The sequence below is a fragment of the Chrysemys picta genome, chromosome 2 (genome assembly GCF_011386835.1).
Source record: "Chrysemys picta bellii isolate R12L10 chromosome 2, ASM1138683v2, whole genome shotgun sequence".
Lineage (NCBI taxonomy): Eukaryota > Metazoa > Chordata > Testudines > Emydidae > Chrysemys > Chrysemys picta.
This window is the reverse complement of record NC_088792.1, coordinates 232,583,731-232,601,449: the sequence shown is the minus strand read 5'-3', so window position 1 is coordinate 232,601,449 and position 17,719 is coordinate 232,583,731. Positions and strand designations below refer to the sequence as shown.

General features: G+C 46.5%; 1 protein-coding gene across 2 annotated transcripts in view; it reads left to right on the top strand.

Annotated features, from left to right (window-relative positions):
- Positions 1–17,719, top strand: part of SLCO5A1 (solute carrier organic anion transporter family member 5A1) — a 128,829-nt gene that overhangs the window by 102,063 nt on the left and 9,047 nt on the right. For both annotated transcript variants that reach the window (XM_005309787.3, XM_024102819.3), the window contains exons 7-9: positions 3,870–4,029; positions 7,855–8,096; positions 17,600–17,664. In XM_005309787.3, coding sequence (XP_005309844.2) covers positions 3,870–4,029; positions 7,855–8,096; positions 17,600–17,664 — 467 coding nt within the window. The remainder of the gene's footprint in view (positions 1–3,869; positions 4,030–7,854; positions 8,097–17,599; positions 17,665–17,719) is intronic.

The window sequence follows — 17,719 nt, the reverse complement described above, 5'->3', positions numbered from 1 at the left end:
TAATAGTTGGAGAGAAAAAAAATCAAAACTAAAATCCTTGTTAGAAAGTAGATTCCCCTTTATCATTAGTCTGTCTAAAGCTCTTCTCCTGATTAATTCTGCCAGAATTATATAAGTGGAAACGAGATATAGAACAGTCCTTTGAGAGGTTAACTAATGCAATTTATCAAATGGAATTCTGGGATTTATCTCTGGTGTGTACATGTCTCAAACTTGCAGCTAATCATATTAATGAAAGGAGCAGAGGAGTAATTTGTAACTGAAAGACAAATTCAGGAAATGCTGTTATTTTTGACCAAATTTTAAAATGTGCATGTGCCAGACTTCATTGGCAGTTTAAGGCCTCTAGTTGCGGGTGGGATACTGGGAAGAATTTAGGTTATTGGATTGATGCACAGCCATAACAGCCTAAACCAGTAGAGTTGACCACTCCTCAGACATAGTGTCCAACAACAGTCGGAATGAATTGAGTATTTTCATCCAACAGCTTTCTGGAAACAGCTCAGCTTCAAGAAAACAAAATAATCCCCAGTAAGGGAGGGATGGTTGAGGAGACCTGCAGAAATACAGCATCTCCTGATATTCTACAAGTCTGCAATATTTGGAGGCAGCATGTGAGATGGAGATAGGGTGTGCACAGATGAATCAGCACCAAAGAGATCTCTGCCTCCAGTGCAGCCCTGAGTTGCTCCCTTGGTGTTTCAGTATTGGAAAGGCAAGTTAACACTGAGGGAGGGTTGAAGGTAAAAAAGATATAGACATGAACACCGTATGCATCTCCCCTAGCAAGCCTGTCAAGCAGATAGAGTGACCTGATGCTGTGCTATAGAGGGTGAGTGTGTGATGGAATGGAGAAGTGAGAACTTCTTTATGCAGCCAGATGTTGAGGGGTCAAGTCGAAAAACCCACCGTAATTTGTTGAGGTAGGTCAATTAATGTAAATGGGGGAGATTCAGACTTTTGTATCTTCAGGGCAGTTCCTCCTCTCACATCATCATTTTAAAGTTACAGGCAGTAACCCAGAGATAAAACACTGTAATATTATCATAGGTCAGGGCAACTGCTCAGCTGCGGGGGTCTGAGTCTGAGGGAAGTCCAGATACACATGAGCTGGGTGGATGGGGGAGTACAGTGACCCCTCCCCCCCGCTTCCTGCCCCCATTGCTCCTCAGCTGCGGGGAGGAGGAGGAGGGGTCACTGTACAGGGACCTGCTCCCCCATCCACCCAGCCTGTATGTCTTTTCAAATAAATCTGTCTAGCAAAAAAATTAAATCATTATATCTTATACTTACTCATTAATAAGGAAGAGCGGAGTAAGCGTCTGTTCCTTTTATTCTCTTAGCTCTTCCAAGAAGTGTCTTATTTAAATTGATATGACAAAGGCTTTTTATAATAAAGACTCTTTTTTTTAAAACTTTGTTTCTCTATATCAGCAACCTTTCAGAAGTGGTGTGCCAAGTCTTCATTTATTCACTCTAATTTAAAGTTTTGCGTGCCAGTAATACATTTTAACATTTTTAGAAGGTCTCTTTCTATAAGTCTATAATATATAACTAAACTATTGTTGTATGTAAAGTAAATAAGGTTTTTAAAATGTTTAAGAAGCTTCATTTAAAATTAAATTAAAATGCAGAGCCCCACCGCCCCCTGACCGGTGGCCAGGACCCGGGCAGTGTGAGTGCCACTGAAAATCAGCTCACGTGCCGCCTTCGGCAGGCGTGCCATAGGTTGCCTACCCCTGCTCTATACTCACTGTTTATAATCCTATTTCCACCTTTGCTTTCATTCAGTGATTTCTGGTACTCATCTCTGAAAGCTAATCCCATTTTGTAATTTCTTCATATCACACACCATGCCCTCATCTTACATTACACACATGTTGTTGACACAATTGCAGCACCTTGTAATGCAAAATAACATTGTTGCATTGACTGATGACCTTCTCTTGACATTGATGAAGACCAGGTGTTAATGTTGATATTATTAGATCTCCCAGCTGCTTTCATTCCAGTCAGTGATGAAGTGTTGACATGATTGCAGTCTGCACTCTTCAGTGGCTTTGTGCCTTTGTCGCTGACAGCTCCCAGAGGATAGTGTTGGGCCCTTGCTCTTCTACTTGGAGAGTTCCAATAGACTACCACAATGATCATCTCTGTTTTTTCTTCCTAAGACAGTTAATAACTAGATGTGGGTTGAAGTGTTTTTCAATATGCTGGTGACACCCAGTTTTATAGCTATATCTTGCCCAACGCAGAATGTGGCCAAGTGTCTTTCCCAGTGTCTGGGTGAGAATGAGTCATGGATGACTTAGACTCAGTCTGGATAAGACAGGTGATTATGGTGGTTGGGGGAGCAACTGGATGAGTTGAAGGAGGCTATATCAGCGCCCACTCTGATTGAAAGTATTTGGCCATCAAGTGTAACCACAGTTGACATTTTGGTGGGGTCTACATCTAAATAATCCAACAGCAGCATTGACTTGGACTGCTTTTTCTGTCTCCATCTGGCTGAGAGGCTGTGACCTTTCCTTTCGGATGTGGGCTGTGCTATTGCCATCTGCTCCTCGATCACCTCTAGAATGGGCTGCAACAATGGACTCTATGGGACTACATCTTAAATCCATTCAGACACTGAAACTGATGCACAGTGGGATAGCTTGCTTGTTCAGTGTAATCTCCTGCCATGAGCACGTGATGCCAGTGCTCTGGGATCTGCTGGCTGCCTATTGGCTTCAGGGTGGAATTTAAGGTGTTGGTTCTGACATTTAAAGATCTAAATGGCCTAGGACCTGCCTATCAGAGATTGTCTCTATCCCTGTGCCATTCTGCTGCAGCCAAGATTGGCTGGGGCTTCTTTGGCAGATAAGAGATGTTGCTGCTGGCACAAAGCTCTCTGTGTGTTCCTCTGTTCTGGCATCCACTCCCCTCCCACTCAACCCCACCAACCCAAAACTATCTGTTGACCTTCAGGGCATACAGCAAAATCCTTTGTTTAAGAGAGGTTTTTAGGGAGGGCTAAGGCAGTTGAGGCTTTTTTGGGAACGTGCTGGATTGGGAGATTAAGATTTCCATGGAGTATTGTGTCCAGTTCTGGGTGCACATTTCAGGAAAGATGTGGACAAATTGGAGAAAGTCCAAAAAGCAACAACATTGATTAAAGGTCTAGAAAACATGATCTATGAGGGAAGACTGAAAAAATTGGGCTTGTTTAGTTTGGAGAGGAGAAGACTGAAAGGGGACATGATAACAGTTTTCAAGTACATAAAAGGTTGTTACAAGGAGGAGGGAGAAAAATTGTTCTTCTTAACCTCTGAGGATAGGACAAGAAGCTTAAAGGCTTAAATTGCAGCAAGGGCAGTTTAGGTTGGACATTAGGAAAAAAATTCCTAACTGTCAGAGTGGTTAAGCACTAGAATAAATTGCCTAGTGAGGTTGTGGAATTTCCATCATTGGGGATTTTTAAGAGCAGGTTGGACAAACACCTGTCAGGGATGGTTTAGATAATACTTAGTACTGCCTTGAGTGCAGGGGACTGGACTAGATGACCCTTCCAGTTCTATGATTCTATGGCATACTGCAGTACAAAATATAAATAATCATGATGGTTTGTGACTGGTGGGTGGAATCTGGAAGGAGATGTGCTCTTTCAGTTTTGTAATGATTTTTTCATTGCCATTTTCAATTAAAGTCACTGATGCCTAGAGACCAGGATTAGCATGCTTTTATGTTACTCACATCCAAATAAGTAACTAGTGTCCATGCAACCTTTCTAATACTAAAACAACTACAGGAGAGTCGAAAGGGGTAGTTTCTCTGCACATACTTGTTTAACATGCTGTTCTAATGTAATCTATTTTTCCTCTCCTCAGTCCTACACTTACTATGGCACACAGAAATCTGACAGGTAGCTGTAATGTCAACTGTGGATGCAAAATTCATGAGTACGAGCCTGTCTGTGGATCAGATGGAATAACATACTTCAATCCGTGTCTGGCTGGCTGCATCAATGGTGGAAATCATAGCACAGGGGTGAGTGTATAACAAACCCATCAAAAATGATGTAAATCTATACTGTGGGGCCAAAGATCAGCAGATCTGGGCTGGAGTGGATAGGTACAGAAAGGGGGAGTGTACCAGATCCAAGGCACGCTTCTTCCTAGCTTCAGAGAATCTTACCCACAAGTGCCCCGTGTACATGAATTTCTCCATGTTTCAAGATGGTATGAACACCAACTGTCCATGGTATCATCCCAGCCTTCAGCAATGTGGGAATTTTGAGCATAAGTTAACACTAACTATATCCGCAAAAAGAACAGGAGTACTTGTGGCACCTTAGAGACTAACAAATTTATTAGAGCATAAGCTTTCGTGGACTACAGCCCACTTCTTCGGATGCATATAGAGTGGAATAAATATTGAGGAGATATATATACACACATACAGAGAGCATAAACAGGTGGGAGTTGTCTTACCAACTCTGAGAGGCCAATTAAGTAAGAGGAAAAAAAACTTTTGAAGTCATAATCAAGATAGCCCAGTACAGACAGTTTGATTATGACTTCAAAAGTTTTTTTTCTCTTACTTAATTGGCCTCTCAGAGTTGGTAAGACAACTCCCACCTGTTTATGCTCTCTGTATGTGTGTATATATATCTCCTCAATATTTATTCCACTCTATATGCATCCGAAGAAGTGGGCTGTAGTCCACGAAAGCTTATGCTCTAATAAATTTGTTAGTCTCTAAGGTGCCACAAGTACTCCTGTTCTTTTTGCAAATATAAACTAACACGGCTGCTACTCTGAAACTAACTATATCAACATTAACCGAGTGAACTACCTTCAACAAAATGGATGATTTGGAAATGACCATGGGACCATGGCACTTGTAGGAATTGTATTCCACCGTGGCAGGGTGGCAGGGAGGCTGGGTTTGCAGCACAAGCACAGAGAGTCTGCATAGATGGCCTAGGCCTCTGCTCATGTTCTACATTCACTGGGTTGTAGAAGCTGAATGCTTCTTTGGGGGTTGCCTGGTCACAGATTGAAAAATACAAAGGAAACTTGGTGACTGGAAACTTAGTTTCTGGGCCAGTGCACAGGAGAACTGGTGAGGAGTAGAATCTGTCCCTGTTGTCAACAGAATGCTTTGGGCTGCCAAAAACCCAAGGCTTTGGAATTCATTCAGTATTACACACAGAAGAGAACGTAAGACCAAACATTTCTATAAAGTATTGTCTGTTAAAGCGGAATAAAGAGAAAAGATAGGAAATAGTATGAAACAATGTTGCCTTGCTTTCAGCATCTAGAAACCACATTCATTACATGTCACACTTTTGCCTTACACATTTATGCCCAATCAGTGAAACATGAGAACTGTCAGTCCCAGGACGATAATTTGATATTTTGTTTTGACAGAACAGTTCTGAAGTTGAAGGTCCATATAATCATTGCATCCAATGCAGATAAAATTGAAAGCTTCCTTTTACAAGATATTGCGAGGTGGAGGGGAAACAACTTTTTGGTAACCAACTACTATAGGCACGATTCACAATAGCCACTATATGTGTAATTAACTTTAGGCACATTCTTAAGTCACATTGGTTTCAGTGGGTCTTAAGTATATGGTTAAGTGCTTTGCTGAATACAGTTCATAGTTCTGACCTTTGCTGCTTTTCACATACTATTAAAATAGACCTGTTAATTCACTTAATCATGAGGAACTTTGAGAATGCTTACCTCTCATCATGAATTTCAAGTGGGTTAAACAAGCTATTCACTGCAATAAATGATACTAAGAAAATGTCCATTATGACATCAAGTTTATGTGAAAAAAGTAGTATATGATCATGTAATTAAAGACTGTATAATAATGCATACACACAAGGGGGCTAAATTAAGGTTGTACAGTCATCCTTAATTCTGGCATTTCCTAACTTTTGATTACTTTATTTTGCAACCTTAACAATATTCTTTTAACATAGGTGTGTGTGTGTGTGTGTGTGTGTGTGTGTGTGTGTGTAAAATTCCCTGTTTTTGAAGAAAGTTATTCCATCCTTCCATAGTGACACCCACATGGATCATCAGCAGAGCTGAAAACTTTAGATCCATCAAAAAGACCTCTGCCACTCAGAGATGACTCATGTCTGCTGATACTAGGAGGGCACAATGTAAAGGAAGGGGCATGTGACTGCCCCACATAGCGCCTCTCGGAGGAACCTTCCAGCCCCACCTCCTGAGTCAGAGCAGCCAATCCCGCCAGCTCTTGGAGGGCTAGGGCCACAGGAGTGGGACACATATGACTCTGGGCCAGTCCCCCCTCCCCCGCATCTGGCCTGGGGCTGCCACACTCCTCTTGCCAGAATTCTTGCCTGCTGGGGGGCACTCTTTCCTCCTCCCGTTGTGCCTCCCCCCAGTACATTTTCGGCTTGCTCAGCCTGGGTGGGGAGCAGAGGGGGCGGTATGGAGTCGCTTCGCATGCCAGCTGATAGTGGCCACTCCTCTGTGCAGCATGGAGAGCCCGGCTGGGGGTGGCAGCAGCCTGCCCCCTCAGCAACCCGCCCAGGTCTGGCTACCAGGAACAAAGGCCGAGCGAGCCGGAGCGTCCCCATCCTCCGCACAATCAAGGCTCTGGAGGGGAATGTGTTCCAGTGGGCAGACTTCTGCGCATTCCCCCACAAACTTGACCTCTTCTACTTCATCTCCTCCAATCTGTCCCTGACCTGTCACTTTCCTGATGCTGACTCCTTGTCCAAGCCCCATTCTCCTTGCCACATAGTACCCTTCTCCTCTCCTCAGGCTTTTCATCTCATCCTGCTCTCCTTGACAGACAGTTTTATTTCCCCTCTCCCCCCTCTACTTCACCCTGTACTCGCTCCCAGTTCTAATCTCCCTCTTCGGTCTTCCTCCTCCCGTCTCTTTGCATCTTCCCCTCCCTAGCTCCTTGTCCAAGTCTCTTTTCCCATACACTCCCTGTACTCCTCAGCTCCTTGTCAGATCTGTTTCCACCCTCCCACCCCCCGCTGGTTCCTCATCCCAGTCTCCAACCTCCTCCAGCTCAGCATTCACTTTCAGTATCCTTTTTCATTTCCCTGACCAGCTCCCAGTCCCAGACTCTCTGCTTTCATTTCCAGTGCCTAGCCCCAGCCCGAAGTAGCCAGAGCAACCATGACAGGGAAAGCCCAGCATTACCTCTGTAGTCCTCGGCTGGAGACTGCTCAGTCGCTCTATGGGGAAGGCACATGTGTAATCTGGTCAAGGAAGGTGTGAGGGGATGGACCATGCTGAATGAAGACGTACTCTTCGGAGATTTTTCAACTGTGATTTTGAACTGCAAACTGTGATATTTCAAAGCTTTATCACTTGGTGAGATGAGGGTGGATTTTTACAGGGAGGCCAGAAGACATACCCCTCACACAAAGGCCACATCCCTGCCAAATTTTAAATTCCATCTTCGAAAGAATGGGGACACTAGAACTGTTCAGAGAAAAGACCACAGGAATGTTTAATGTGGGCAACACATATTTTTCCCTCGCCTCATTCTCAGAAACGGCTAAACCAATTTGGCTGAGAGTTGCCAAAAAATCCAGCCTGAAGCAGACAGCATGGGAAGTTTCAGTACAAAGGGTTAAAGTTTGGCAATGTTATAAGTGACTTATGGGAAGTGTCAAGCAAACTTAATAATAGGAGCATTATCCCCAGCCCTGCCTAAAACTAGGATAATCTCTTAAGCACAGAACTCCTTTTTAAGTGGTAGTTCTTCACTACAGCTATGTGGTAAATATTGCACATTGTCTTGGTTGAAGGGGCAAAAATCTTAATTGCAATATTTTATGTTTCTCCTCTTTGCTTTTCTCAGGTAAGAAATTATACTGAATGTGCCTGTGTCCAAAGCCGCCAAGTTATCACTCCACCAACTGTGGGCCAGCGCGGTCAGCTCAGGGTGGTTATTGTCAAAACATACCTGAATGAGAATGGCTATGCTGTTTCTGGGAAGTGTGATCGGACCTGCAGTACACTTATCCCATTCCTAATATTTCTGTTCATAGTTACCCTTATAACAGCATGTGCCCAGCCATCGGCAATCATAGTGACACTCAGGTAAGAATCTAGCTGTATACCTATCTAGATACATATATTATACCTATCAGTACAGTGTTTGTATCACATAAGAGAGACTGTTGGCCAGACCCACAGCAGGTGTAAAGCAGTGCAACTCTATTAAAGTCAACCGAGTTATGCCCATTTACACTTGTTAAGGATTTGATCCCTTTTACCATAACTCCTTGCTTAATGTAGCTATGTTCCTGAAAAATGCGACTTTAAGCGAAACGATGTTAAGCGAATCCAGTTTCCCCATAAGAATGACTGTAAATGGGGGGGTTTAGGTTCCAGGGACATTTTTTTCACCAGACAAAATTATAGTATACACACACACATAGTATACATTTTAAACAAACAATTTAATACTGTACACAGCAATTATGATTGTGAAGCTTGGTTGAGGTGGTGACGTCAGAGGGTGGAAGAGGGTGGGATATTTCCCAGGGAATGCCTTACTGCTAAATGCACTCGGCTGAGCCCTCAAGGGTTAACACATTGTTGTTAGTGTAGCCTCACATTCTACAAGGCAGCACAAATGGAGGGAGGGGAGACAGCATGGCAGACAGACATACCCTGTTTGTGAGAGAGAGAGAGATGCGCATTGCCCCTTTAAGTACGCTGACACCACTCTAGTACATTGCCTTTTTAAGTAGATCAGCAAGTTGAGACAGCAGCTGCTGCCAGTAAGCTCCTTCCGTCCTGATACCTGTCGTTAGGGTGACCAGACGTCCTGATTTTATCGGGACTGTCCCGATATTTGCTTATTTGTCCCGCGTCCCGACCTACCTTCGGTTGGACGCGAATTGTCCCGATAGTTTGCCTCCTTCCCCCATTGGATCCCTCCCCAAATCCCCGCCCTGGCCCCGCCTCTTCCCCAAGCACGCCGCATTCCTCCTCCTCTCCCCTCCCTCCCAGGCTTGCGCTGATCAGCTGTATGGCGGCGCAAGCGCTGGAGGGAGGGGGGAGGTGGAGGCGGAGCGGAGGCATGCTGGTGCGGGGGGGGGCGGGGCGTGGAGATCCGGCGGCCATTTTTTTTTCCGCTGGAGGGAGGGGGGAAGTGGAGACAAAGCAGAGGCATGCTGGTGCGGGGGTGAGGGAGAGGGGGGAAGGGCGTGGAGCTCCGGCGGCTGTTTTTTTTCCTTTTTTTGTTTTTTGCTCTGCCCCCGGCTTTTTTTTTTTTGCTCTGCCCTTTCCCCCCTCACCGCCGCGTCCCGATATTTCACCTGTGTGATCTGGTCACCCTACCTGTCATGCCCCCCCCCACTCTAAGGAGATAGGGTAAGAGGGGGGCAGGAGCAGGGGGGACACCCTGACATTAGCTCCCCTCTTCCCTCCCCCCACAGCAAGCAGGAGGCTCCTGGGAGCAGCTGCAAGGCAGAGGGCAGGAGCAGCACATGGCAATGAGGGGAGGGACAGCTGAACTGTCCCTTCCGGCAGCCCTGAGCTCAGGGCGGTGGGGTTGGGCGGGCTGGCACTCAGGGCGGTTCGGCTGGGGCTCCTCCAGCTGCAGTGGGTGGGTAGGGGGGCCTCAGGGCTTCAGCAGGTGAGGGGGGTGTAAGGGGTGGGGTAGGGGCAGGGCCTCAGATGGAAGGGGCAGGGCTGGGGGGACTAATCTCCCCAAAAAGGGGGTTCATGCACCACTCATGCCTCTGCCCTACAATAACTAGATATCATGGCGAGGGGGATATCAGATTTTATGGTCCGTGGTGCATTTTTCATGGCTGTGAATTTGATAGGGCGCTACCTATAAAATGATGATGTATATACCTTGTGAGACAAGAAATGTCCAGCAGACACAGCACAAAGAGAAAAATGTAAAAAAACCAAAACCAAAACTCAAACTGGTTAGATTTTTCAGGTCTGGCGCAGGAAAAAATCTTAATATTTGGCTCATCTAGATGTCAGCCCAGAATGGATATTGTTCAAAATATCAAGAGGAGCTTGTACTCATCTATTTGTCTATTAATTTCTTGAAACTTTTAACTCAGCCCTACATTATACCTTTTCCTGGGTCTGCCTCCCCCTGCAAGAGCTTTGAATGGTATCAAGTAATTATTGTCTTGATTAAAAGGATGTGTATTTAAAATATCATTTTCTGTAAAGAAACTTAAATCAGAGTTTTAAAGAAAGCGAAGTCTTCCTCTAACCGTGGGATGCAGGTCACTTGCTAGGATCATCTGGCTATATCTCACTTAATCACTTCCCTGCCATTTCAGGGGACTTAGGCATTGGTGCATCTCAGTCTCTGCATGTGGTACACACAGTTTAGTCTCCTGAGGGCTGTAATTGTTTGGTTTAATTCTGGTTGTTGGGCTTAGTATGGGGTTGGCTGGGTGATATTTAGGGGCCTGTGGTACACAGGAGGTTAGACTCCATAGATGATCTGATGGGCCCTTCTGGCCTTAAACTCTATGAAAAACCATGATGTGGTCTTATATTAACACAGACATAGTGTTGGTAGACCAATATTTCAGTTTTAGAAACAGAGAAGAGGGAGAAATTGAAGGAACGCAAATTTTTTTAGCATGTTTTGCAAAGCTCATGCCTACTTTCAACAGATCCTAGGGACAGAAAGAATTAGTGTTAAACACAGTGAGGGTTAATGCAGTGTCAGGTATGGTGCTATATTATCAGTATGTGTTTCTCCTAGTGACTGAAATTAAAATTGTCCTGGTAAGTATTTACAAACTGTTCAAAGTTACAGTCCAGCTACATTTACACATGTACATGTCAGCTTCCATGAGACATCGTCAACGGAATGAAGAATGTGGGAAAATAGAAGGCAGCTTCCCTGTGACCAAATGCCTCTTCTTCTCTCATCCCAAACATGAAATATTAGAAACCAAAGCCTAAATTAAGCCTCTCATATTTACAGTTTAATCTCAGGCTTCTTGTTGATAAGGCCCTCTGTTAAGCACCCAAAAGTTTACTTTCCTAACTGTACAATCTGGGTCTTCAGATTTTAGAAGCTTGCCAGAAGAAGCTATCTTGTCAGATGTCTAGTTGGACCAGAACTAACGGTAGAATGGACTTGCTTGCATTATTTTCTTGTAGTTCTCACAGGAACTTAGACGTGCAGACATGAAATCAATTAAAAATAATCATTTTAATAAGTTAATAAAAGCAATCTTTTTCGGACATCAGAACGTTACACTATAATGTCAGAATACCAAGATGAAGTTTGGACCTTTTTTATTTCACTCAAACCAGTTTTCCCCACCCCAATTGTGACTATAGCTCTTCTACATGGACTTAAATAGAGGCACATCTTACCGCCATGCTGGCAGGACTACTCAGTAACTTGAGAACCCCATATCTATTACCCAATTGAGTCAGTATAAGGCGGTCTGGTAGCATTACCCATCATTAAGATTACCCCACTGTTCCTATTACGCTGTCCTCACTGAGCATGCCCCATCCCTTTACAGTTATATGTGACTGGACTTCTTAGTATACCATCCCCACAGACTGACTGAAAGTGCTTCCCTCAGCCCAGGCCTATGGGGCTGAGAGAAGGGATCCTGTCTCTGCTATGCTCTCAGTGACACTCCCCCCACACTCCGTTGTACTCATACAGCACGGAGAAAGAAGCTGTTTGACTCAAATGCAGAGGGAACAAGAGTTAGAACAGGAGGGTTGGATGGGGAGAGTAGATTGGGACAAGGAAGCTTGGGAGGGGAGGTAGAGACTAGATGCTGGTGGGGAAGGAGTGGAGAAGGAAACTGAGACTGGGAGTTGTGGGGAGGCTGAGACGTGGACTGGTAGATGGTAGAGGAGAAAGGTGGGCTGTCTGGGTAAGGAGACTAGGATTGGGAGCTGGGGCGGGAATTGAGGGGAGACTGGCAATCAGTGGGTAGAGGTGGAAACTGAGATTGAAGGAGTTGGAGAAGAGACTGCGACTGGCTGGGTAAGTAGACAGGGACTGGGAATACATGGGACATGGGGAAGGAGATGGGGGCAGGGGAGGGAAGGGAGACCTGATGAGGAGCCAGGGATGGGGGAAGAATCGCGACTGGATGGGCAAAGAGGCTGGAATTCTGAGCCAATTGGGGAACATAGATGTGTGTGGGGGGGGCAGTGACTGGAGGCTGGGGGGAGATACACAGATTGAGAGATGAGGGAAATGGGGGCTGATTAGGCAAGGAAACTAGGAATAAGGCGCTGGTGGTGCAGTGGGGACTGGGAATAGCTGGGCAAGCATGCTGAGGGTGAATGGGGGATGGCTGGGTAAGGACACTGGGGCCAAGTAGCTGGGGGAGTGGTTTTGGGATGGGGAATGGCTGGGAAAGGAGCATGGGAGCAGGATGTGGGGAAAGACTGGGACTGTTTGTTTAGAAGGGTGAGGCTATGACTTGCTGGGACTTGGATGAGAAGAAGGAGGTGGAGACTTGGAGTGGCTAGGTGAGAAGAATGGATCTAGGATAGAGAACTGGGGTGGGGCAGAGACAGGATTGGGACAGGAGAGTAAAGGTCAAGCTTGGAGGATTGGGCAGAAGAGTCTGTGCCCACTAAATCCCATTTCCCTCCAGCGCCAGGAATGGAACCCAGGATTCTTGAGTCGCATCATTCCTCTGCTATCAGCAAATAGCTGTGAAACCCACCGGCAACATGTCCTAGCCCCCTCTTGTGCTGGGCCACACAGGAAGACAACCTATCGGTTACTCCATGCGCTCAAGTGGCAGAGTCGATGTGGTGGATTTAGCAGTTGCAGTCCTCCTGATGAGACATATGGTCATCAGTATGGTGCCACATGATGGAATTTCTGTATTTTCAGCTTGCTTTTTAAAAACCTAGGACAGCATATGCCTGCTCTCTCTCTCTCTCTCTCTCTCTCACACACGCACAGCATGTTAAAAGAACATTATTAAGTTGGTTTCAGAGTAGCAGCCGTGTTAGTCTGTATCCGCAAAAAGAACAGGAGTACTTGTGGCACCTTAGAGACTAACAAATTTATTAGAGCATAAGCTTTCGTGGACTACAGCCCACTTCAAGTTAAGCACTTAAAAATTAGGAAATGCCAGAATTAAAGTTGTCTGTATAAGCTTAATTCAGCACTCGCGCATGTATGTTGCAACACAGACTTTAATTACATGATCACATACTACTTCTGCCACAGGCTTGAGTAGACTCTGCCTGGAGGTGTGAGTGTACATGGACTGGAACTGGGCTCCACTGTTGCAGAGCGTCCTCTGCCCCCCGCCCAGTCCAGCTTCTTCCTTCTGAAGTGATCAGGAGATGCAGCCAGAACGTCAACAGAAGATTCTGGAAGAGGGGCTGGGCGGGCGCATAGGGAAGTGAATGAGCCAGGAGATTGCCGGAAGAGAAAGGATGGTTAAGGCAATTGAACGCGTCCTTGGAACTGGGAGTGTCTCCCTGCCACAGCACTCCTAGGTGATGCTAGTATTGCCAAGCTCAAGGGATCAAAGTCAGAACCCTGGCCCCCAACAGATCAAAATTGATGTGTTGGACCCCCTCAGAGATTTTTTAAAAGAACGATTATACTGTGTTTTTCATTTTTCATATGGTTTTTGCCCTCACCTGCCCATCCCCAGTGTGACAATTAATGTTGCCCATTCTCCCAAGTTTGTTGGGTAAGGTGATTTTGGCTCCTGCTGCAGGAGCTAGCACCATGTACATCTGCCCAGTAATGCGTTCTGCTCCCTTCTAGCCACCCATAACCTATGAGTTCATGCCCATAGCCCCCAACCTCTCTGTTCTGTCTCCGCTTCAGTATACCCTTCCCTCCCGTCTGCTTCTCCTGGGGTCTTCACCCTCCTCTCTCAGGTCTGGGGGTGGTGGTGGGCTGCAGTGGGGTTCCCTCGCCTCCATCCATGCTGGGAGGCAGTTGCAGGAGCTCGTCATCCCCTTTTGCCCCTTCCCAGGCTGGGTGTTGCAGGGAGGGAGACAGCAAAGATGCATCATCCTGTCCCTGTTGCTCATAGGAGTGAAGCTGCCCAGAGCTGCTGGGCTCTTTAGCTCCCCACTGCTCTCCTGTGAGAATAGGTTGCTGTGGGGGCGTTGGAGTGTGAACTCTGCCTATTCTGTCCTAGGAATCCTAGGAAGTGGCTAAGTGGGGTGGGCAGCCAAGCAGAAGACTCAGAGTCACTAAAGGGCTGGAGCAGCTTCTGTCATCACTAGATTGGCTCCAGCCAAAAACTTGACACGCATAAACAACTTACTAGAATTGGCAACTCTGAAGTCACATGTGCCAAAGTTCTCAGAGGTGGCCACCAAAAGCCAGAGTCACAAAGGAACTTAGGCACCTAACTCCCACTGTTGGATTTAGGCACCACTGACAGTCACAAAATCCCTGCTCAGCTGCTGCCCAACTCAGGAGGCGACTAAATTCCTTACGTGTTTAAATTATCACTTTAAAAGTTCTCTAGGACTTAAGTTTCTGCCACTGGGCATGTGTAGGGCTCCCTCAGGCAGGCCCCAGGATGCCAGTCCCATGCCTAAGACCCGGCAGGACTCTCAAACTAGGCATGGCCCTGCCCGCACTATCTTGCCTGCAGGATCAAATCCAGCACAGCTCACTCCATGCAATGCGTTGCAGGGGGCAGTGGCCTCCCTTACAACCGTTAGCCCATTGCTAGTGCACTCCCCGTCAATGCTTCTTTGTGCCTGATTACGCAAAGGGATTTGAACAGGGGTCTCCCATCTCTCACATGCATGCCCTCACCCATGGGCTGTGGGATATTTTGATGGGGTGCTCTCTCAGGTCTCCTGTTGAAACTGTTCTGAGGTGCATAATTAATGAGCGAATGATTCTGTAGTCCTCTGGGGAGGGAACACACTGGAGAGGTGAGAGATGGCTGTTCAAAGCTTTTCACCTCATCAAGAGAGGAATAGAACCTGGGGCGTCCACATTCCAAGAAAGTGCCTTAACCACTGGGATAAAAGTTATCCTCCCCCCCCCACCAAACCTTTGCATGGCGTTAGGTGTGTACTGCTGCCTTTCTTACAAGAAATGGTGCTTAGGTGCCTAACTCCAGGCTCAGGTTCATGACTGTGAATCTCAAGGAGTGCTATGTGCAGGGGCGGTGGAACAGGGCGGGGGTAGGGGGCCATGGCCCCTCCCATTTTTGAGGCCTGTCCCCTCCACTTTTTGCCAGGGCCCCCGCCCCGCCTCTTTCCCCCAAGGTCCTGCCTCCCCAGGCCAGGCTGAAAGCTGTGGGTAGCCCAGGCCCCTCCACCTGCCTGGGGTGGGGGTGGGGCTAAGAGTAATCCCTGGCCTATGTCCCTGCCCCCCCAGGGCCCTGGCCCAGGGCCGGTGGAGGGTCCGCAGCTCCTCACAGCTACCCAGGTGGCTCTTACCATGGCCGGGCTGCAGCTCTAAAACCCTGCCGGCTGGCTGGAGCTGGGGCGGGGTAAGAGCTGCATGGGAAGCTGTGGGGAGCAACGGATCCTCCACCTGCCCTGGGCAGGGGCCTGGAGTGGGGTGGGGATATGAGTCGGGGACTGCACTCACACACACATACCCCCGGCAGGTGGAGGGGTCCCTGTCCCAGTCCGGCTTCCAGGGGGGGCGGGGACTTGGGTGGGAAGAGGCGGGGCTGGGGTGTCGCCATGGAGGGAGACCCTGCTCCCCTCCCCACACTTTTGGGAAGGCTCGGCTGCCTCTGCATAGGTGCCTCCTTCCAGCCTGGAGTTAGGCACTTAAAGCTCTTTGAGGGGCAGGGCGCAGGACCCGTTTGCTTGGTGTCTCTTGTTGGCTAGCTTAGCCAGCTCCCCACTTGGTGGAGTGGCTTTTGTGAATACCATTCTTGGTCTCTCTCACTCGCTCCCTGTTCATTGTATAGGTAGCCTGAGTGCCAAACTCAGGGTTATGAAGTGCACTGAGTGGTCAGCTGCCTAAGTGTTAGGTGTTACAATGCGCTGCAGTACAAGACCTCAGTGCCCTTAGTTAATCAAGGCCTAATTGTGTGTTCTGCATTTTTTTGATCCCTTATTTGAGACCCTGGGGGGGTCTGATCTGCAGAAATGCTGAGCACTCAGCGCTTCAGCTGAAATCAGTGGGAGCTATGCTTTGAACATATGACATGTTATAAGTACGCTGAAAAATCAGGCCCTAGGAGTCTGGGCCTCAAAAATAGTGGCTACTTTTCACCTTTATATATATCGATGGCTCGACTCCCCATTTGTAAAATGGGGCTAATAGCTGCTCATCTCATTGCGTTGAACGCCATAGAAATGGCCATGAGGAAATGAACACTTCGGTTTTCAGAGCAGGGTTTGAATAGTGTGCAGTAAATAAGGCATTGGTTGCGGGGCGGGGGAGAGGACACACATTGACTAACAAGGAGAAAAGAGAACATTGCACAGCTCTCATTAAGTGAGCATGACAGAGCCTGTGTAATGAAGGATGCTGGGGTCCTGTGGAATAAAAAGCGTATGTGACTGTTGCACTCACAAGAGAATGTCAGGGTTAGATTTCCCTGCACTTTGTCCATCTGAGGATTGACGGTCTGCTCAAGCAGTCAAAGGGGACAGTTCTGGTGGCAGCAGCTGAGTTTACTGTGTGCTGAAAGGACTCAGTGGCAGTGGGACTCATGTTAGTTGTGCATGTTCATTTTTAGATACTAAGTTTAACAAAACGTCAGTTTTAAAACTGTCTCTGGCATGGGACGGTAAAAGAGTTATGTAATTAAAGACTGCGTCATAATGTATATGCACAAGAGACCCCAATTAAGATTACACAGGGTACCTTAATTCTGGCATTTCCTACGTATTTGGCTCTTGTCTTTACAAACGTAGTGTTCTTTTGAGAGAGAGAGAGAGAGAGAGAGATAGTGTGTGTGTGTGCACATGCACATGTGCAAAATATATAGTAAATGTGTGGCTACACTGGGCTGTTATTTAACCTGTCAGACTATGTGAAGACTTGGCTAATTGTCCTAATTTATAGTATTTCAAAATATTTAAACAGTCTAGAGGGAAATTCTGTGGTTTACTGTAATTATATATAAGCGATGCCACAGATACATTGCTGCTTTGTAGTCTGATATTTTAAAGACCTGATCCTTTTCCCACTGAAGCCAATAGAAAAGCTCTCATTGGCTTCAGTGGTGTTGGATTAGGGCCTTGGTCAATCTGTTGTATGCTTCTACTGGTACGTTTCCTGACCTAGCTTAGTTATGCACTCACTGAGAAAAGTTCCATTGATTAGATTGTCTGGGAAGAATTACCAGAAACCATGAGCTACTGTATAATTGTGTTGAGGACCTTCCTAACAGCTATGGGCTAAATTCTGCAGTCCTTATTCAATCCTTACTCAAGACTCCCATTCAGGTTTATGAGATTTTTTTTCCTGGCTAAGGACAGCACAGTTTGGCTCTTTGTTACTATCAATAGGTTTTATCCTCATTACCAAATAAACTGAAGAAATTTTAGCTGATGTTTATTACAGCTGGAGAAGACCAGGACAGTACAGCCAAAACATTCTAAAAAGATTATTTGTTGAGACTGTCTCTTCAGAAGATATTCTCTTTCCCTGCTAGGTCTGTGGAAGATGGCGAGCGGCCTTTTGCACTAGGAATGCAATTTGTTTTATTACGAACTCTTGGTAAGTCCTATAGCAATTGTAAGCACTAACAGCTCCCTGAACAACACTATTTGCA